Source organism: Lampetra planeri, chromosome 36 (genome assembly GCF_965212315.1).
Source record: "Lampetra planeri chromosome 36, kcLamPlan1.2.h2, whole genome shotgun sequence".
Lineage (NCBI taxonomy): Eukaryota > Metazoa > Chordata > Hyperoartia > Petromyzontiformes > Petromyzontidae > Lampetra > Lampetra planeri.
In genome coordinates, this window is record NC_136142.1 from 498,010 (window position 1) to 520,863 (window position 22,854).

Genomic DNA, 22,854 nt, shown 5'->3' on the forward strand with positions numbered 1-22,854 from the left:
CCACACGCATCCGCGCGTCGCTCTCCCTCCGGCAAGGTGACCGATCGTGGCGTCGCCGGAAACCTTTCGCGACGCAGCAGCGCGTGGGCAGGCTGGGGTGTGACGACTCGCTGGCGGGCAGTCGATGTCACGCAGCGCAGGAGAACTCGCCACGATGGAGCGCCCCCGGGCACCGTGGAAGTTCCTTCCCACGGGGTTATCCGCGTGAGATATTCCAAGAAGTAAAATGTGAACGTGAAAACGTATGGCTCACAAGCACGTAGCAAGGCATCCACAGGGCACGGAGGGCGATTTAATCTCCCACGTTAACATTCACCTTTATTACGGCCGAACGATAAGAGCCAAACATGTACATTGCCGTACAAAAAAGTAGCAAACTCAGGCTCAATAATAATGTAACACTGCGTACAAATCGACAAAAAAAATCTCTATAAAAAATATACAATCAGAACATAGCTGAGGTCACAGGAATTGTCGAGGAGGGTTACAGTCACACTCGCAGAGTCGGTGAGCCGTGGGGCCCGGCAGGCTTCACGCGAGCCTGGACCGTTTGCTCGCTATGACCGGCATTGGCCAGGTCTGGCTCCATCACCACGAGCAAAGGCCGCTACCGCTCCTGGGCCTCGAGCTCAAGAGGAGTAGGGCCCTGCCTAGGCTGTGACGATTGATTCACCTTCGTTCACGATAAATAACGGAGTTGTGCGTCGTCAGCACGTCTCTTTAAAGTCTCGAGTGCATTTCCTCTGCCGAGCCGTACAGCTCGCCACGGCGCCCAGAAGCGTGCACTCCAGACGTCCTGCGTATGGACCATCAACCCTGAAAATATTGCCGTGGTCCACCACTCTGTACCAGACAATCTGGCGATTTGCAAAATCAAAACCGCAGAGTCACGGCGCTGCCCAGCACCGCGAGCCCTCCGCATCGGCGTGCAGCCCGCGGACTTTGCTCGTCACCAGGGCAGGTGGCGTTTAACATTTTTAGCCGATGTGACTTTTGCCACAACGGTGACTCGAGAGTACGCGAGTGACACGGCGAGTGGCACGGCGAGTGACACGGCGAGCGACACGGCGAGCGACACGGCGAGTGGCACGGCGAGCGACACGGCGGCGAGTGGCACGGCGAGTGACACGAGTGAGCGACACGGCGAGCGACACGGCGAGCGGCACGGCGAGTGACACGGCAAGCGACACGGCAAGTGGCACGGCGAGCGACACGGCGAGCGACACGGCAAGTGGCACGGCGAGTGGCACGGCGAGTGACACGGCGAGTGACATGGCGAGTGACACGGCGAGCGACACGGCGAGCGACACGGCGAGTGACACGGCGAGTGGCACGGCGAGCGGCACGGGCCGCGACGCTGTGCGGGACAGCTCTGCAAGGGCACGACTCAAACCCCGTCCGCGCTTGAACGGCGAAGAGGGCTCCTCTCGCTCACATCCTCTTCAAGCGACTGTCGAGATGTCGATTAGCACGGACACCATATGAACGAACGTTACAGAAACTCTACAAAGCATCCACGAGGCCTTAATCCATCATCCCCCTCCCGTTCGCTTGGAACACTCCGTGTCAGGATTGCGAATGGCGCCATGACTACGGAGCGTCCGTGCGCTGGGCTGGTTGCCGCCGTTCCCTGCTGCTCTCCGACGCCTTCTCAGCTCCTGCCGCGTGTTGTTCGGCACGTCCGACGTTTTCGCCCCAGGGGCTTTTTGGGCAAATCAACGGGACATGGTGCCAGGCAACACAGGGTACGTCTCAAACGCGCGTAGGAGATTCAGCCGTGCAAGGTCCACATTGCACATTGACCTAATTAACTGCCGCGTGTAAATTACGATCAAAGCCTCGTCCCCTTTTGAGGTTGAACATCGAGACCCTGAGCGATGTAAATAATCACGTTACAAATTAAAATCATGATTACCGTGTAACAACCGCTATGAGGATTTTTTTTTATGCAAATAAATAATCTCGTGAAACGATGAAGTCAATAAACAAGACAAACGCAAGGGGCTCCATGGGCCTTCATCACCACCACCACCACCGTCACCACAGTCACCACCGTCGTACACTCGCAGCGTCACGCTTCCACAGACATTGTGTGCTCACCCACCACTCCCCGTGTGCCACGCGTCACCAATTTCTGCGCGCTACCTCACACAAGGGCTCAATCCACGACGGTTGCCGGAGCACGTGACCACAGCCGACCGCTTGGCACCACCCTCACGGTGCTTTTATCTGACCGTCAACATCAGCCATGCTCAATGCGCTGCTGGACGAAGGCCTCCACCCAAGCCTGCGCCAGCTCGCACGCGGGCTTCGCCACAACCTGTTACACCGCTCCATCGCCATGCCTCTCCCTCCCAGTGCACGCTTACTTTGATCGCGTCGCTCAAACGTGAGCGCGCATCGGCAGCAGCGCCTTGCTGCGAGCGCGAGCCGTGCCGCCCCTCTCTCACCGTGCGCGGCGCCCCGTCCCCGGGCCTCGCTCTGCTTTGCGTGCATCTGCTCGATGGCTGAATGCGCGCTGTGACACTGTACTATTGCCTCGTGTCCGGTCGCCATGGTAACTGAGCAAACGCCACAAACCGATGTAATCCCACGCCACGCGGGCGGGAGACCGTGACCCCGCGGGGGTTCGCTGGCTGGTACCATGCCGCCGACTGTGCCCCACATCATGGGTTTACAAATCCACGGTTTTGTTTGAACAAGCACCTTCTTCACCAACCCCCGCATTGATCGGCGTGGTGAAGTATGGTCAAACAATGCCCAAGGACGATACGTCACGGGATGCCCTCATCCAGCAGTAGATCGACAGAGGGCTGTTGTGCCATTTGTTCAACTACAATATGGTTGGAATCATTGACAGGTTGGAAAAAAATGGACACATCTTTACAAAAACGCAACCAAGTCATCCCACATGCGAATCGATGTGGAATTGGCGGCCTCTGTCAGAGGAGTGTAGCCGGCTCCCATGCCGGCTCCACTTGCGGTCACTGAAGCCGGCGGCGTGGCCCCCACCGACGGCACGGACGCTTGCGCCTCGCCCAGCACCACGGCCCTCGTGGGCATCGCTCTTCGGCCACAGACGGCCGCACGATGACCACGGGCGGAGAGAACGGTGCGTCGCGCCGGGTCCTTCCAGTGGCCAGACGTTGTGCAAATCTCTCCCGTCGGCCGCCGCAACTTTGCGTAACCTTCGTCCTCGCAAAGTCGACCGGCGGCGGAGCGCGAACCGCTACCCCGCGTCACGGATCGCGCGTAATAATCTCATCGTCACCGCCTCCGTCCTAGCAAACTCCAGTCCCCCACCCCCACGGGCTGGAAATAAAAATACTGCGCTGTCGAAACAACTATTCCTAACCATCCTCTTTGGTTGTTTCGGTAAGTCACGTAGGTAGAAATAAAATACAATAGAGTAACGTATTCCTACCCACGTGACTTTACCAAAAGAACCAAAGAGTATGGATTCCTGCAGTCCCGAAAGCTTCAAATCAAGATCCCGCGGAGATGCGACGTCTCCCCCGTCGGGTGCCCACAGCTCCGACGGTGCCGTCCTTTGCTGGCCACCTGACGTTTTGGGCCTTTGCTCAGGAATCGTTTTTCAAAAACAAAATTAAAACCCAAGCAGCAGGAATCCGTGCATGGCCTCGGGATGAACGCAGGTTAAGGGTCAGAGCGCCACGCGAGGCGAGGAACTCGCGGCCACTCGGGGGGCCGCTCGGTAACGCGACCGGCTCGCCGTGGGACTCTTGCGGCCACAAAGAGCCACGGCCGCCGTGCCTGCATAACGCGCTCACGGCAGCCCGCTTCAAACAACCCCGCGACGGCATCACAAGCCGCGTGCAGGGAGACTCGCGGGATCGGCGAGTTCACCGCAGCGCTCTGCCACGCGCCGCTACCGCGGCCGGCGCCTCCACCGGTGCCGGGGCACGGCGTCGGAGCGCGTTTGGCGACGCGGCACAGCACGAGATCGGAACAAACCGCGGAGACGCACGACCCCCGCCCCGCATAGCCATCGCCGATTTGGCATCCGTAGTGACAAGTCGCCGAGCCAGCACGCGGCAGAGAGCAGACGACAACAAACCCTGACCACGCGCAGTGCAGACAGCCACTCTGGCGCCAGCGCGCTCCAACATCGACAATTAGAACTCGCAAAACCTAGAGTTCACAAACACGGCGGTCACGTCTGGGGGGGGGAGGAACGGGGGAGGTGGAGGTGGAGCCGTCAGCAGTCCTCGGTCGTCGCCTGGAGCTGCTTCCAGAGCTGCAGCAGCTCCTTGGGCTTGAACTTGTGCACAGCGACCATCTGGCGCAGCAAGCACGGCGCCGGCAGGCGGTCACCCAGCAGGCCGGTGAGGAAGCCACGCGACCGCAGCCCCCACGTCCGGAAGCCGTGGTGGTTGTGCGTGGCGATCCCCAGCCGCTTGGCGCAGAAGCCGAAGAAGACGTCGTCGATCGGGTAGAGCTCCATCTCGCGCGAGACGCCGTAGAACCTCCTGACGGTGGCCGCGGTCATGAGGATGCTGCCGCCGCTGACGTACGGAGGGTACGCGTTGCTGCTGTGCATCTCCTCGGGGACGTAGTACTTGCTCATGCGCGTGTTCACGCGCTCCGTGTCCTTGATCACCAGGCCCGCGTAGAGGTCCTCGCTCATCGGCAGGAGCCGCAGCTCGGACGCCAGCCGCTCGGTGTTGAGGAACATGTCGTCATCGCCGTTGTACACGAAGGTGGCGTTGTCGGCGCAGCGCCGCTGGAACCACGCCATGAAGAGCACCTGCTTCAGCGTCAGGTTGAAGAAGGCCTCGTCGAATGCCCACTGCAGCACGTCCTTGTAGGTGGCGCTCTCGTAGCGCACCAGCCTCCGGAAGTCCTTGTTGGGGGACAGGCCCATGATGAAGAGGCGCCGCACGATCACGCCGCCTGTCTCGCGCTGCTGCCCGTAGCTGTGCCGGATCGCCATCCTGCGGTAGTAGTGCTCCGGCCGGGACTTGATGACGAGCAGAAGCACCGGCCGCTCCCCGTCGGCCGCATCGCGTCGGCACTTGTCGGCTTGGTCCACGAGCAGCGGGAACGAGCGGCAGTGTCGGTAGGTGAGGAACTGCTGGATGTGCGACGGGAACCACGCAAAGTTCGCGAACTTTGTTTGGACGCCGTCGTTGGGCAAGCACTCGGGGTCGAGGAGCGGCGGCTCGGCGCTCCACGCGGCGGCGGCGTCGTCGCCGGAGAACTTCGGCAGGTTGAGGAGGGCCACGTTGCTCGGCCCGTTCGGGTGCTCGACGGTCACGAACACCACCAGGAAGCCGAAGCCCGCAAGGAGCAGCAAGAAGAACGACGCCTCTTTGGACAGCAGTAGCTTGGCGAGGATGGTGAGGGTGATCATTCTGCCGGCGGGGAACGGCACACGGGTGAGCAGGCGTCTCATACCGGTTCACTCTCCAGCACAAACGCTCTACTGCGCGCACGCACACGGGCGCACGCGGGCGTACACGCACAGGCAACGCGCACACACACACGCGCACACACACGCACACACGGGGCAGACATGGGGCACACATGGGGCACACGCATGCTTCCTCCCACCGGCAAACACGGATCAAACTACATGGCAATTACTCCCGAGAACCGGTCGCGCGGGGAAGGTGACACTCGGCGACGGAGCCCCACGCACACAGACAGAAACGGCAACGCAAACGCAGCGCCGCGCGCCCGCGAGCCCCGGCCAGCGCGGGGCCTCCCGGCGGCGTGCGGAGCGGCGCCGCGTGCCGCCGCACGTCCTGGACGCACGCGCGGAGCCTCTCGCCGAGCAGGGCCGTGTCCCCCTCTCGTCGCGTCTCGGCGAACCTTCAAGCGTGTGACTCCGCGCGCCGCTTCGTGCACTTTCCAGCCAAGTCCATGTTTCCAATCCCCACGCGAGGGACGGTGACAAGCGCCAGTCTAAACGCTCGTCTTTTTCTCTAGGCAACTTGCTCTGTCGGCTTCGTTATCAAATTACACTTTGGAAACGCGCCCCATCTCGCCCGCCTCTTCGTTTCGCTGCCGGCGCTGCCCGTGTGGGATACGTCGTGACCGCTCGTGCTGCGCAGGGATCAGAATCTGCATTTAGACTGGAGGAATCCGATGAGCTATGAAGCTCTTTTTCGGAGATGTCCAGATTTTGACGCCAAGGCCCCGCAGGGTGACGTTGACCACGGCGAAGCCGGAGGCTTGAAGGGAACGCTGAGGTCAAGCGTGGGGCACTCCTGGACGATTCTACCAATAAAACACCGCGGCACCCTTCCGCAAGATGTTGGCTCCTACTGATTTTGGATCGGACGTGATTTTTATCCATTTCGGGTGAAAGAGCGTTGTTAAAGTGGACCGACGACTTTTTCCCCGTGAAATGCTTTTGTTTGACGGGTTCGTCATTACCGTACGACGAACCGTGAGTGAGATGCAGCGAGTGACAGATGCGCACTCACGCGCCACGTGTACCATCTACCGATCCCGGACTGCCTTCGCATTGATCATCATTAATGATCAAGCGTTCAGTTGTTTTAATTAAAAAAAAAGAGAAAACCAATTTGAAATATGACACACAGAACATTCGACTCCCATCGGCAGGATTTACCGTCGTCAGTCAGACAAGTAGCGGCCTGAAGCAGCAGGCTCGCCTGCAAAGAACTTCCCGCAGGCACAGCGCCAGGCAAGTCCCTGGCTCTAAGCATGCGAGCGAGCTCCGCTCGTAAGTGGTCGTGGTAATTACGCTGGCACCATTTCTCAATGACCATCCGTGTAATGCACACGAGATGCAGATTATTTTTAATGCTGGCTTTGCTTTGCTAGGACGCTGGCACACGGTGTCCCGGCGTCTCGGGGTGACATCACCGCATCTCCACGCCACCGCTTCCCAGGTGCCGACGCGTTTTCCAGCGCACGTGCAACGCTGAAGCACGCTCTTGACGACGAACCTCGTTGGAAGCGATCGGCGGCGTGGGATTAGAAGTGCCCTGCAGCAGCCTTCCTCCAGGGAGACACGGCGCCTGCTCACACGCACGCACGCACGCATTGCACCACACGAATAAAAATTGTATAACCCTGATATAAGCTACGAGTAAACAATAACCATGAAGCCCTCCCAGCAGCAATGACACACACAACCTGCGGAACAAGCTCTTGATGAAACAGAAATCGCAAACACAAACTTGCAGCATTGAACAAACTGCCGAGCGGGCGAAACAACCGCCGCCGAGCGATGCCGCCGCAGGTGGCACTGCAGACCGCGACTCCCTGGGGGCCGGACCCATCACAGGGCAAGCCGCTTGACTTGTGTGGAGGCCGTGTGCCCAGAGCGTGGTGGGGCATCGTCTTGAGGTAAAGAGATTCCCATCGCCCTGTTGGCAGCGATGACGTCACCGGCATTCGTATGAGTAGACGATGAGAGAGAGCTCATCGCGAGGGGCAAGTCGGCACAGTTTGGGAACAGACAGGCCGAGAGGCGTACACGCAACGCAACACTTTTTGTCCGTAATTAAATCCGCACGAGCCAATTTATTCAAGTTGCGTTTCTCACGTCGCGTATCTGACGACGACGCATTCTCCTGCGGTTGTAATGCGTTGTCGTCGGTTTGCAGGGCGCGTCACACGCTAGTTTGGTCACGTGAGCTAATTGCATCTTGTACCTTGATACTGACAAAAGACAATCTGAACGAGATTGTGAGTAGCCTTTGACAGACGCAAAAAACTCGGACCCGTACGTTAACCCTGGAAAGCAATAAATAACATAATCTGGCTTAAAGAACTCACAATTTACAAGCGACCCAAGGCCTTCAACGCAAGGCAGCAACGGGGTGCATGAATGATTTGGAACTCATTCAGCGTCTCATCAGCAGAGTCAGGCGGCTCGCTTGAACCAAGCTGGTGAACTGCCAGACGTTTATAGGAGAGGACCCCCCAGTTAGTTAAGGGTCCCAGTTTTTGACGCAAATCTTTGCTGGCAATCATTAGCGTCGCTGTGCCGGGCATCTGGTTCGGTGTCCGCGGCAACAGCTTAACGAGGCAACGCACCAAGGGGTCTCGCATGCGGAGCCGCCACCGCCACCGCTGCTACCACCGTCACCATCGCCGCCACCACCACCGGCGCTGCCCCCGCGGGATCCCCGGCGGCCGTCCGCGCCACGCTCGGAATTGGTCGCAGGGAGCCCTCCGCACGGCGCCACAAAGTCCTCCGGTCGCTAGGACACAAGATTCCCTCTTTTCAAATCGCGTAAAAATGTTTCTCGTTTGACGTGGAGGAACTGACGTGTGAAGGATTTCTGTTTGTTTTTAATCGTCTCCACAATGGCGCCATTTATTGTTTGCTGCTGTGTATTGGAGTTTTGTGTCAAACTAGCAGCCATATCTAACAGAAATGGCGCTTTTCTATAAACATCCAACCATTTGGGCAGCAATGGTTCAAGCAGCCCAACTGCTTCTGATGAGACGCTGAAAGGAATGTCAAAACCATCATGGGACCTCCTTTGCCAGTACCTAAATATCAGAATAGGTTTTCCACTTTTTTCTGGCAACAAATGGGTGTTTAGATGTTTGAACACTAAACAAAAAACCTTTTACAAGGAATCATGTCTGCATTAACCACAATACTTGTGCTCAGAATGCAAACAAAAAACACTCTGATAATAAATGCATTGTCTTTGAAACTGATTGGTCCACACCAGAGACAGCTTTCTTTTGTGCCTAGTCCCAAACGGTGTTAGACCAGAAGACGCCAAAAGGCGTTCAGCACAAAGACAAGCATTATCAGAGTAATAATAATGGTCAATGCAGACATGATTCCTTGTAAAAGGTTTCAGTTTGGTGTTTTAGCATCTCAACACCTGTTTTGTTGCCAGAAAAAAGGGGAAACATATTCTCAATGTCAAAACCAGTTTTGCTCAATTTGAAGCAAGTTTGCTGATAGAATTCACTCCCGGAAGGCCGTGTGACCAATGGAATGTGCTAACAAAACTATTTTCTTGTCATGTGGCAAGATAAATGTGAAGAGGAGGTATGTTGCCTGCCTGGTTTGATAATCATTTATCACTAGCGATGCTGAGAAATGATTATGTGTTCTCACTGAGACTAATTAATTAAGACGAGTGCATCGATTCTGCACCTCGATTTGAAGAGACTTAAATTCGCCCACTTATTTTGGGGGTAATTTTTTTTACATTTGAATACATTCTTTATTTCATTTGGCGCTTTCGTGGCTGCAGGAATTACTCTTTGGTTCTTTCGGTAAAGTCACGTAGAAAGAAAATAAATTAATTGCTAAATTTGAGAGCGAGAGAAAACAGACATGGGTACACACAGACAGACACACAAGCAGAGAGAGACAACACAGAGACACACAGAGAGAGACACACAACATAGACACACAGAGACCCAACGCCTCTGTGCCGAGGCCTTAAAGCGACTGAGAGGGGGGGGGTGGGTGTTGTGTGTCTCTCTCTGTGTCTCTGTGTTGTCTCTCTCTGCTTGTGCATCTGTGTGTCCCAGTGTCTGTGTTTTGTCTCTCTCTCAAATTTAGTAATTTTTGGAAGAACGTAACCACCAAGTAAGGTGCTGACTGTTGTGTTAGCCGACTCTCTGTGTTGTATTGCGTTGTATTTCTATGTTCACTAGGTTTGTTTTCTACCTGATGACGATTGTGTTGCAATGGAAACGGCGTATTCTATTATTTAATTTATTTTCTTTATACGTGACTTTACCGAAAGAACCAACAAGTAATAATTAATTAACAAGCCAAAAAATCTAACATTCCGTAAATTGTTACTCGGAGCGTCAGCTCAATGCTCGCCCCACAGCAGCCAGGCCCCACCGCCCCTCCTCCTCCCTCGGGGCACCGGCCACGCCGAGTCCACCGCAGCGGAGCTGCCTCAGTGGGCCGCGTCGTGCTCCCTGCCGCTTGATTCCAAGTTTCACTCAAACCGCTGCGGAGCGCTTGAAGAGCACGGACGTGGAAATTACGCAGCGGCAGTGAGCCGAGTGGGGCTGGCTCAGAAGGGAGCGCGCGCCACGCCGCCACCCTCCCACCCAACCACCGCTCCTCCTACTGCTCCTCGACTCTTTAAACTCCTGCGCCCCGCAACCCATGCAGATTTCCGGATTTTGGGGGTCAATAAATAGATAAATACTGTGCCGTGCAGACAGAACGCGTACAGAGCGAGGATCAGGAGATGTTCACAATCCTCGCTCGCAAAGTGTTCATGGAAACGAGGGGTGAGTGTGCCATGAGGGTGCACACATTCAGACAAATGCGCTGTGCCCCCCCCCCCCGCTATGCCCCCCACTAAGCATCACTTTCGTGGATGCAAATCATTTTATCGGCCAATGAAAGTAAACCACGTGGAAGCCATGTGTGCCGTTGGCTCCGTGTTGGTGATTTTGTTGTTGCTGTAACCAGGTTTCTATTTGTGTAACCGATAACCCATGAAAAAAATTGCATTTATTGCCCAATGGGTTTTACCCGCTCCAAAATAAAACCTAAACAAAACCTAAATTATTTGAGATTAGTAGGATTATTAAATTCTGTAATATAATGGTACGACTGCAGTTTTGCTACCTTAGCTGCTCCCAATATCGGCTCTGACCCTTGGTCTAAAGGGTAATATAATGGTACGACTAAAGTTTTGCTACCTTAGCTGCTCCCAATATCGGCTCTGACCCTTGGTCTAAAGCAGGGGTCCTCAAATTACGGCCCGCGGGCCACATGCGGCCCACCGAGGGCATTTATCCGGCCCATGGTCTCTAATTGGGCTGCGCTTGTGAGCACTCATTTGGCTGCACTGGTGAGCACTAATTGGGCTGCGCTGGTGAGCTTTAATTGGGCTGCGCTGGTGAGCACTAATTGGGCTGCGGTGGTGGGCACTGATTGGGCTGCGGTGGCGAGCACTGATTTGGCTGCGCTGGTGAGCACTGATTGGGCTGCGCTGGTGAGCACTGATTGAGCTGCGGCGGTGGGCAATGATTGAGCTGCGGCGGTGGGCACTCATTGGGCTGCGCTGGTGAATGGTTCAATGGGCCAATTGACTGGACTTGCCCCCGAGGCCTAAGGCTGCCAGCCCTCCCCTGGCTGTGCTTGACTGGCTCTCCCTCCCTCAGCTCCCTCACTTGCCCCTCGGCTCCACTCCCAGTGATATTCCTGTGTGCTGAGTAAATGATAGAGGGGTAATAACAGAGTGATCTCTGATCTCTGGAGGGGCTGCCTGCTGTTTTCCCGTGCTGGTCAGTGACAGACAGCCGAGGAGTAGGAAACCCAATTTAAATGACAGTAAGTGCATTTATATTCTGATTGCTATTCAATTATGAGGTTATATGTTGTATGTTGTGTAAGCCCCGGTTCATACTGTTGCGATCTCTGAGCAGTGCGAGTTCAGCCATATGCTTGTATGGCTGAACTTGCATTAGATTCGGAAGAAAAAAGGCACATGTGCCTTCTTTTTTCCTGCAGTGGAATTGGATCGCATGGGTCTTCTCCCCCATGCGATCAGATTCCTATGCGAGTTCGCAGATCGCACTGCGATCTGTGAACAAAACTGCAGGTGTAATTAACTTTTTAATGGCACCCACACCAGTGTGAGCCTGGGGTAAAAGCGGAGTTCCCCCAATCAGACTGCATTGATGGGCAGTGCAGTCTGTATGTCTCTGTGTGGGCAAAGTTATTGCTGGTATATTGTTTTTGTAGCGCTGTATATATATTGGTATTTTACTAATAGCAATTTTGACTCCCTAGGAAACAATGATGTCAAGAAAGAGAAAAATTGACTCGGAGTGTAGGATATTCAAAAAACAGTGGACTTATGATTACTTTTTCATGCAGTACAAGGAAAGAGCTGTGTGTCTGATATACCAGAATATAGTGTCTGTGTTCAAAGAATACAATTTATGTCGACACTATGAAACTCAACATAAAGATAAATATGATTGTTTGGTCGGAAAAGTGAGAAAAGATAAAATATTAAAACTGAAAAATACATTAACAACTCAGCAAAATACTTTTGTGAAGCAGAAGCAGCTAAATATGTCATCACTGCGAGCAAGTTTTCAAGTTGCCGAGCTAATAGCGTGCACTGCAGGACCATTCGTGGAGGGAGAATTTGTTAAAGAATGCCTTCTTTCTGTTGCCAAAGAGATGTGTCCAGAGAAGGCCGATTTATTTAGTACAGTGAGTCTTTCAGGACCAACAATTACACGGAGGATTGAAGAAATGGGAGACAATTTCCATCAGCATTTGCAAAACTCCACAAAAAAACTTTCCTATTTTTCCTTGGCACTCGACGAAAGCAATGATGTTCGTGATTCTGCACAACTTCTAATTTTTATTCGTGGGACGAATGACTATTTCGAAGTCACAGAAGAGCTTGCTGCACTGCAAAGCATCAAAGGAACAACTACAGGAGAGGATATCTATGAAAAGGTTTGCCAAACTGTGAATGGTTTGGAGCTGAACTGGGCTAAACTAGCCAGTGTGACAACTGATGGTGCTCCTAGCATGGTGGGGTCTAAGAAAGGAGTAATTGCTCGCATTAACCAAGAGATGGACAAACATAACCATTCTCATCCAATAGCCATACACTGCCTCATCCACCAACAAGCGCTGTGTAGTAAATCACTGAAGTGGGACTGTTAACTTCATTAGAGCTCATGCACTAAACCACAGACAATTTCAGGAATTTCTGTCTGAGCTAAATGTTGACTATGAAGATGTTCTGTACCACACAGAAGTCCGTTGGCTGAGTCGAGGGAGAGTTTTGAAACGTTTCTATGACTTACTTCCACAGATTACAGCTTTTCTGTTTTCAAAAAACAAAGAAGTACCAGAGCTCAATGATGCAAAATGGAAATGGCACCTTGCCTTTCTGACAGATGTAACAGAGCTACTCAACAGTTTCAATGTGCAACTTCAAGGAAAGGGGAAGCTCATCTGTGATATGCAATCACACGTCAAAGCATTTGAAGTAAAATTAGGCCTCCTCATCAAACAAGTGAAGGAGGAAAACTTCTGCCATCTCCCCACAACTCAAAATCTGTTAGCGGAAAAACCATTGGTTGCATTCCCAAACAAAACATGTGTGGATTCACTGGAAAAATTGCAAAATGAGTTCCAATTTAGATTTAAAGAGCTTCATCTCCTTGAACAGGACATACAGCTTTTCCGTAACCCATTTTCTATTGACATTGAAAATGTGGATACAATTTACCAAATGGAACTGGCTGAACTGCAGAATTGTGACTCTCTGAAAGACGCATTCAAGTCAAGCAGCCTTCATAATTTCTATGCATTTCTCCCCTCTGAGACATATCCTCATCTCAGGAACCATGCACTCAAAATGGCAACCATCTTTGGCAGCGCTTATGTCTGTGAACAAACTTTTTCCAGAATGAAACATTTGAAATCTCCAACCAGATCTAGACTAACGGATGCACACTTGCATCACTTGTTACGACTAGCAGTGACAAATATGGAACCGGACATTGACCATCTCATTAGCCAAAAGCAGGCCCATAGTTCCCATTGAAATACTGGCAAGTTTGTTGATTTAACTTTACTTGTTCTTCATTTTAAATATTGTATTTGTTCCCGTTGTGTTTCTTCACTTCAAAATAAGATATATGCAGTGTGCATAGGAATTTGTTAATAGTTTTTTTTAACTATAGTCCGGCCCTCCAACGGTCTGAGGGACAGTGAACTGGCCCCCTGTTTAAAAAGTTTGAGGACCCCTGGTCTAAAGGGTAATATAACGGTACGAGTAAGTTTTGCTACCTTAGCTGCTACCAATATTGGCTCTGACCCTTGGTCTAAAGGGGGGGGGGGGGGGGCAGTGGAAAAGGGGGCACGGCCCCCGGCTCTCGAAGGCGCACCAAGGGAGCTGCGCGTGGCCGGAACCCCCCCCCCCCCCCCCAGAGTAACACCGCGCTTGGATCTCATGAACGCGGGGGGCACGCCACGCGCAAACCCGGAGTGCTCTTTCTCCTGCTCGGCTCGATACCCGAACAGCGAGCGCCATGATGAGCGCCGTGCAGCGGCGATGTCACCGCACTGCCGAGTGAGGCTCAAGCCCGAGACTTGGAACTCTGACGGTGTCTGTCCGAGCCGTGTTCCGTCAGAACCACGGCTCGCGTCCGGGGGCAGCGGTGCACTGCGCCGGGAGGCTTCATTTGTCGCTGAATCGGGAGGTAGCACGTGACTGGAAGTAGCCATAAACACAAGTACACATCTTCACTTAAAGCTTTCGTGACTGCAAGAATTCATATTCTTTGGGTCTTTTAGTAAAGCCACGTAGGTATAAAAATAATTAAAAGTAAAAATATCATCGACGTTTTGAACGCAACACAAGCAATCGTCATTAGGTGAAACAATATAGCGGGAGAGCTACTGAGGCAGGAAAAAAAATTCCAACTCTTAGAGTTACGTTAGCAGGTTAAATGTCTTTACATTAACAGGCTAAATGTCTCACTAACACAGCCACCGTTACGTCGGTTCTCTTACGACGACAGCCAATCTCTCACAATGCAATGGCCACCTCCACAGCTTCGTACACGCAAATTACATCTCTCGCCCCGCCCACTCACCCTTGGGCTAAACCCATCTGCAACCTTTACAACATCCTGCTGCTGCAGCAGCTCTCCCGCTATATTTTATCACCGGCTGACGATTGCTGTTTTATTATTTTTCTATCTACGTGGCTTTACCGAAAGACCCAAAGAATAAGAAGTATACACGATGTGGTGTGCCGAGTGCGACTCCCCTCCCGGAGTGCAGACCAGGAACCGATCCCAATGGGCGCAAAGCTCCAGCGTGCGTCCCACTTGGTGGTGGTCTCAGTGGCGGAAATCGCCACGCGGCCCAAGGGCGGCTGGCGAATTGCCACATTTCCACTCGGTCACCACGTGGCACCACGTGGGCGTTGTGGCACAGTCGGAGCACCGACGTTACATCTGTCAGTCAACCCGTAACAGCTGCTGCATCTGTCATCCGATCTCCTGCACCTAGCCTGCCACGTTAGGCAACCCATAATCGGGTCCGTCCCATGACCTCCTGTCATCAAGCCTTCGACTATTTCACGTGGCCTCAAAGTGCACCTAACCTGGCACAAGCGCTTTGGAGATGTCACCGTCAGTTAGTGGCGAACGGCGGCCGTTGATGTTTTGCGAATGGGGAGCGGTGGCGCAGGGGTTGTGTGAATGGGAGCGGTGGCGCAGGGGTTATGTGAATGGGAGCGGTGGTGCAGGGGTTGTGTGAATGGGAGCGGTGGCACGAGGGTTTTCTACACCGCGAGGGACACGGCGACCCGGGTCCAGCCCTAGTAACATCAGTGGCGAGTGCACAGGTCCTGGGCTTCCCTTGGGTCGACGCGGCCTTAGATGAGTACCTGGTGCGCTCTGTAATGCATCAGCACCGGGTAAACAAAGGCGGCCTTTAACCGGCGCTCACTCGACAGAGCGGCTCCGTCTCTTTGTCCCGTGGCAAGGCTGTCGTTTATTTTTATTTTACTCCCCATCTCTCGTCGCCTGCACGCTGGGCACGTGGGTGACAACAAGCTCGCCCTCCGGGACACAAGATAAATATACAATGTGCCGCCTCCCCTAGCCTGCATCCACCCCGAGCCTGCATCCACATCGTGAAAAACTACATTGAAGAAATGTCGCACATTCCCATCGGCCACACGGCCATCTATGATGACAGTTTTAGCAGCATTGGGTCAAAGAAAAAGAGGCTAAACTCTGCACCGGTCTCAACGTTCAGTCTCAGCCAATGCTGGTGAGCTGCTGCTGGTGCTGGTGAGCTTATTCTGCTGGTGCTGGTGCTGCTGGTGAGCTGCTGCTGGAGCTGGGCGTTCACTGGCGACCGCCCTTCCCGTCTCTCTCTCTCTGGTGGGGGGGGGGGTACGCAGCGTGGGTGGTGGCGAGAGACGTCCCCAGTGATGGGGTCTAATCGCTCGGACTTCACCCGTTTTAGGCAAAAAGAAGATGCCAATCCTGCCAAGAGCTCAACTTGTGGCGTTGTGTAAGAAGCACGATGATGAGTTTGACGACGCCGAAGCGATACAACGCACAGCACGATACAAGCCTTGAGGTACAAGAGTGAACGCGTTTGTTCAATCGAGGCACGGTGTTGTTGTGAGAGCCCCGGGAACGAGCCGATGATGGGAGGAGGGAATCCCAAGTGGAGCAGTGCGAGGGAGGAAGCAGGAAGAGAAGTCAGGTGACAGGCAGTGTGGTGAGGGTGGTGAGGGTGGTGAGGGTGGTGAGTGTGGTGTGACCTGCAGTGTGGTGAGTGTGGTGAGTGTTGGTGTGACAGGCAGCGTGGTGTGACAGTGTGGAAAGTGTGGTGAGTGTGGTGTGACAGTGTGGTGAGTGTGGTGAGTTAGGTGTGACAGTGTGGTGAGTGTGGTGAGTTAGGCGTGACAGTGTGGTGAGTGTGGTGAGTTAGGTGTGACAGTGTGGTGAGTGTGGCGAGTGTTGGTGTGACAGGCAGTGTGGTGTGACAGTGTGGTGTGACAGTGTGGTGAGTGTGGTGTGAGTGTGGTGAGTGTGGTGTGACAGTGTGGTGAGTGTGGTGTGAGTGTGGTGAGTGTGGTGTGACAGTGTGGTGGGTGTGGTGTGACAGGCAGTGTGGTGTGTGTGGTGAGTGTTGGTGTGAATGTGGTGCGAGTCTGGTGGACAGAATGTTCACCATGGGTACGGCAATCTCCGAGTGACGTTCACCGTCAACAGAGGCCATGGTCGTAGCGACATCACAGCGAGACGAATGTTCATCGGCGACATGCGATCGGAGTCAACACAGTCGCCCAAGAATACGAAATACATAATAGGCGACGTTTCGGGCAATGTCCCTTCTTCATAGCACACACATAGCGAGGCCACAGAGTGGATGGTACATCACACCATGCGGCCAGATGAGAATGGAATTAAAAGCATGTATTCTGGTCGCCAGTTGTCATATTGTAACATGAATAGTTTGATAATAGTAGCTATTGGAGTAGGGACACGCCCTGTATGTTTCTACTATGAAAAAGACAACCATCCCCGTTACAGCCACACGGACTGTGGGGGGAATGCGGTTTGTAGAGCGCCGATTAATTCTGCAGCCATCGCCACGGCCTGCAAGTTGTATTTGTTTCACCCTGCACCAGGTACTGATTTAAGACCGAGTCGACCTAGGGGCGGCCCAGGACCGGTTGGGATTATTCATCACGATGAGCGGCAATGTAACTCGGCTCCGCTGCCCACCCGTTCGTGTCCCAGACACGTGCGGAGACCACCTGCAGCCAGCAGTGGATCGGCCATGGCCGCTGATGGCGGCCTCGTATCCCTCCGATATCCGCTCATTCACACACAGCCAACGTTGCGAGTACACACACAACACCACCACACACACACACAACACACACACAGCCCCCCGTCCAACGTTGCGAGTACACACACAACACCACCACACACAACACACACAACAACACACACACAACAACACACACACACACAACAACACACACACAACACACACACACCAGCAACACACACACAACACACACCAGCAACACACAACACACACAACAACACACACACACACAACACACACAACAACACACGCACAACAACACGCATCGACACACACACAACAACACACACAGTCGACATCACAGACTTTTTGCGAGGAGCACGAGGGGACGGTGGCGGTGGCGTGTGGCCAGTACCAGGCCCGGCCGACTTTTATTATCCCAAGTGGCAATGTTGAGGCACCGTGGCACCAGGGACTCATTTGATGTCGAGTCTACCTCGGGGAGGGCCTGGTAAGGGTTCAGATGCTCGTTACTGGTGGTGGCCGTGAACGCGGAATGTGACTCGGGTCGCCGCCGGGTTCGTAGCGCGGCGCGCTAACCTCTACACTACCGCTCCCCCACACACACACATCACACACACACACGCATCACACACACACACGCATCACACACACACACACGCAGCACACACACACATGCATCACACATGCATCACACACACATGCATCACACCCACACACGCATCACACACACACACGCATCACACAGATGCATCACACACACAGCTACATCACACACACACACGCATCACACACGCATCACGCACACAGATGCATCACACACACATACACATATGCATCACACCCACACACGCATCACACAGACACACATGCATCACACACACACATCACACCCACACGCATCACACAGACACACACGCATCACACAGACACACATGCATCACACACACACACATGCATCACACAGACACACGCATCACACACACGCATCACACACACACACATGCATCACACACACGCATCACACACACACGCATCACACACACGCATCACACACACACGCATCACACGCACACACGCATCACACGCACACACGCACACACGCACACACGCACACACGCATCACACGCACACACGCATCACACACACACGCATCACACACACACGCATCACACACACACGCATCACACACACACGCATCACACACACACGCATCACACACACACACGCATCACACACACAGACACACATGCATCACACACGCACACATGCATCACGCACACATGCATCACGCACGCACACATGCATCACGCACGCACACATGCATCACGCACGCACACATGCATCACGCACACGCATCACGCACACGCATCACGCACACGCATCACACACACGCATCACACACACGCATCACACACACGCATCACACACACGCATCACACACACGCATCACACACACGCATCACACACACGCATCACACACACGCATCACACACACGCATCACACACACGCATCACACACACGCATCACACACACGCATCACACACACGCATCACACACACGCATCACACACACGCATCACACACACACACACATGCATCACACAGACACACATGCATCACACAGACACACACATGCATCACACAGACACACACATGCATCACACAGACACACACACGCATCACACAGACACACACGAATCACACACACACACATGCATCACATACACACAGACACACATGCATCACTCACGCATCACACACACGCAACACACACACACGCAACACACACATCACACACGCATCACACACGCATCACACACGCATCACACACACACACATGCATCACACACAGAGACACACATGCATCACACACAGAGACACACATGCATCACACACAGAGACACACATGCATCACACACACACACACGCATCACACACACACACACGCATCACACACACACGCACACGCATCACACACACACGCATCACACAGACACACACACACAGACACACACACAGACACGGGTACAAGGAGCGCTCACTCGTGCCCCGAGTACGAACACCGCCAGGAGCCCGCCCCCCTCTCATTCTAACACCGCCAGGAGCCCCCCCCCCCTCTCATTCTAACACCTCTAGGAGCCCCCCCCCCCTCTCATTCTAACACCGCCAGGAGCCCCCCCCCCTCTCATTCTAACACCGCCAGGAGCCCCCCCCCCCTCTCATTCTAACACCGCCAGGAGCCCCCCCCCTCTCTCTCATTCGGCATCGGCCCGCGGGCGCGAGGAAGCGCCAGGGCGTTTCTCTCCCCCCCCCCCCCGTGTGCGTGCGAGTGATATCACTCATCCCGCCTCGCTCGCCCCGAGTCTCCGCGTCTTTGTCCCGGGACCCCCGGCAGGGCCTCGACTCTCCCCGTCTCCCCCAGCGCCACTAGGCGTCTCCCCGCCTCGAGTCCGTCTCCCTCGCCATGTCCCCGTGTCTCCCTCACCGTGTCCCCGCGCCTCTCACCGTGTCCCCGTGTCTCCGTGTCCCCCTCACCGTGTCCCCGTGTCTCCGCGTCCCCCTCACCGTGTCTCCGTGTCTCCCTCCGAGCCGGTGGCCGCCTCTCCCTGCCTGGATCCCCGCGGACTCCACGACAAGCTCCGACAGATCCGAGGGAACAAAAACGACGTCGCATCCCCCGCCGCGCCCCCAACGACTGCCCCCTTCTCCCCCACTGCCCCCTCCCCCTTCTCCCCCCTCCCACCCCTCCCCCACTGCCCCCTCCCCCTACCCCCACACTCCCTCCGCCCACTTCCCCCACTCCCCCTCCCCATCTCTCCCCCAGCTCGTCTCCCCTTCCTGCTCGTCTCCCCCCCCCACCTCGTCCCCCCCCCCCACCTCGTCCCCCCCCCACCTCGTCTCTTCCCCTTCATCCCGCGAAGCGCCACGCAGCTGCGTGTCCACTCCTCACTCCCCACCCACGACCCCTCCAGCTGCCCGGAGCTCGCCGGCTCGGGAGCTCCGCAGTCACCATTGACGCGGTGCAGAATGGAAGCCGCACTGTACACGCGGGGATGATTCGCTCCCTTCACATATATGTTGCTCCACATGGGTCCTCGTCCGACTCTAGACTACATTACACAGATACTCACCACGGATATCGTGAGGAATATATAAGTTACAAGAGTAATGAGGAGACGTCCCAGTAAATACACAGACGCCGCGACCAACGACCATGCCACCTTTCCATACTGCCCCTCCACTTGAAGTATTTTAATCACAATAATAAATGAATGTGTGCGTTTGATATTGGAGGGTCACTCACACAGATTGCATCGTCCGACGCCTGACGCGAAAGAGGAGCCACAGAAGGCAGCAGCCACGCGGTGACCCGGGGCCAATTTCTCCCCCAAGTTCTGCGGTCCTCGATATATGTTAAGATGCTATCGCCCAATTAATGAGTTTGTACACAAGTGTGAGGAAACCGGAGCTCCTGAGTGGAGTGCAACACTCTGTCCCATTCAGATGGAACAGATCGCAATTATCCCACACTTTGCTGTACCGCATTCTCCTGGCAAGCCAGGGTACGGCCTCTGTGGTGGCCACGGGTATGGGGGGAGTTGCGCACACATCCGTGTGAGCTACCAGCACGCGCTGCCTCCGCAATGCTGGAGGACTGCACGGCTCACTTCGCATCGCCAGCTCTGGGTGAGGTGACGATGTTCACATGTTTACAGCTCTCGCCGACTCATCCAGAGGGCCATTGTGCCCGGCTGACCGGCGGGTCGGGTTACGCTTTCAAAGGAGACAACGCCACATTATTATTATTCGCAAACACGTGGCCACGTGTGTACACGGTGTGCTGGTTGTAATGACAAGAGTTGTTTACATTGTTCACCTGGCAATGCTTGTGCTTCTAAATGCCAAATTAACCCTGCCACGGAAACACAATACAGCTTGCGTTCGCCTGTTTTACGTTACAAGAGAAGCCAATGCCCAGCACACACGTTGGTGCAACGTCGGTATGCTTAAGCTTGTTGAAACAATGCAACGCACGGACGCAAGGGGATCCTGAAACGAACTCCAGCCTCGGGGAATATTTGCAGTCGCCGTACAATTCGCACTCGCTTGATTCGCCGATCGAATCGTGGGCCCGAGAATCGATGCCGATCGATGAACGTTGCATTGTGACGCCGCTGATGTCTCACGAGTGCAGTAATTGTTCAACGAAATGTCATGTTTTACTTTCTCGGGCAAATGCACCACAAGCGTGTTCACGTGACGCGCGTCCTCAACGCAGTCGCCGAGTTGACCCCCCTCCTCCCCCCGATCGATCGATCCAAGCGGAGCTGCAAACGCAGCGCACAGCTGCAGACCGAGCCGACTTTCTCATCTGCAGATGTCTAGAGAGCAGATCAGACAGAACTATGCCGGCTCAAAGCCGGAGATTGTGGCGCTGACTGGAAGTGGTCGCACCCGTTGTACCTGTGTTTGAAGGTGTGGTATTACACACGGCGCTTATCTGTGGGGCTGAGAGGAGGCTCTGCTGCCTCGGGCTTGCAACTCTCGCACGTGTTTGTGAGTGCACGGATATGCCGCGTGGACTCGGCACGTGACCCTTTACAGGATTGGAGTGAACACATTAAATAGCTTAATTGATGTTGATTGAACTGTTGCGCCACGTCCATGCTGTGCTCAACGACCATCCCATTAAACCACACACCATCGTCAGGCCATCGCTGCCATGTGGGTGGAACCGTTGGCCCATCGTTCCATCTTCACTGGAACGCTGCAGGTCACGCTTCTTGCTGCTTCACTTTGCAATCCCCTCCTCCCACCCATCATCGCCTCTTTCCCCCACGCCCTTACTACAATATTAATCATAACCCTGCTCAAGTCAATATACGATTAAGACTCTCATCCGTTACAAATTTAATAGCCCTTTGATGCCTTTGGGCCTACTGCGCTCAGCAATCGTAATTTATTTTTTTCAAAAACATTGCAAACTTCCGGCTCACACAATTCGGGAGAGCCATTGTGGCGCGCATCTTTTGCTCTGCACCTCGCAGATGGCAATGAGGTGGAGGATGCGGAACCACTCCCTTCATTGGGTGCCATTGCTCGTTCTGCAGGCCAGGTCACGCACTCTCACAACGCTTACACTGGGAAATCGGACAGAGGAATCCTGTAGATGTTTAGTAGTTGTGCATTTCTCGCACGTTGCAGCACCACCCTTGCTTCTCAAGAGAGACCATCCTTCTGTGAGGTCAGTGTCAGTACGATGAGGATGATGTAAACAGGTAAAGGTGCAGCGCTGTAATTTCTTGTTGACGCCACTGCTCGCCGATTGACGTCGCTGTGTTGTACCAAATTCACACTGCTGCATGGACAGAGGCGGCTGGAGGGATATAAAACAACATGCCCCAGTGGTCCACCTGCCGCGCCAGGAAATGGAATTGAACCTGCGACCACTGGATCCCAAGTCCGGTGCGCTCACCATTACACCACTGTGGCAGCAGCAGCAGATGATGACGATGATGAGGGGATAACGTATTTCT

The 22,854-nt window shown here is 54.2% G+C and overlaps 1 protein-coding gene across 3 annotated transcripts; it reads right to left on the reverse strand.

Annotated features, from left to right (window-relative positions):
• Positions 1-291: 291 nt before the first annotated feature.
• On the reverse strand, positions 292-20,008 carry LOC144730646 (acetylgalactosaminyl-O-glycosyl-glycoprotein beta-1,3-N-acetylglucosaminyltransferase-like). 3 transcript variants are annotated; one of them, XR_013587829.1, is made up of 4 exons: positions 19,883-20,008; positions 6,942-7,013; positions 2,294-5,375; positions 292-1,523 (listed from the first exon to the last, which is right to left on the reverse strand). XR_013587829.1 is itself a non-coding variant. In XM_078611292.1 (3 exons), the coding sequence occupies exon 3, from the start codon at positions 5,372-5,374 to the stop codon at positions 4,220-4,222; it is 1,155 nt and encodes a 384-aa protein (XP_078467418.1). In that variant the 5' UTR covers position 5,375; positions 6,942-7,013; positions 19,883-20,008; the 3' UTR covers positions 292-4,219. The 3 variants fall into 3 exon arrangements, 2 of the variants coding, with proteins under 2 accessions (XP_078467418.1, XP_078467419.1); XM_078611292.1 differs by having other exon boundaries at positions 292-5,375; XM_078611293.1 differs by lacking the exon at positions 19,883-20,008 and adding an exon at positions 19,830-19,844 and having other exon boundaries at positions 292-5,375; positions 6,942-7,012.
• Between the last annotated feature and the right edge of the window lie 2,846 nt (positions 20,009-22,854).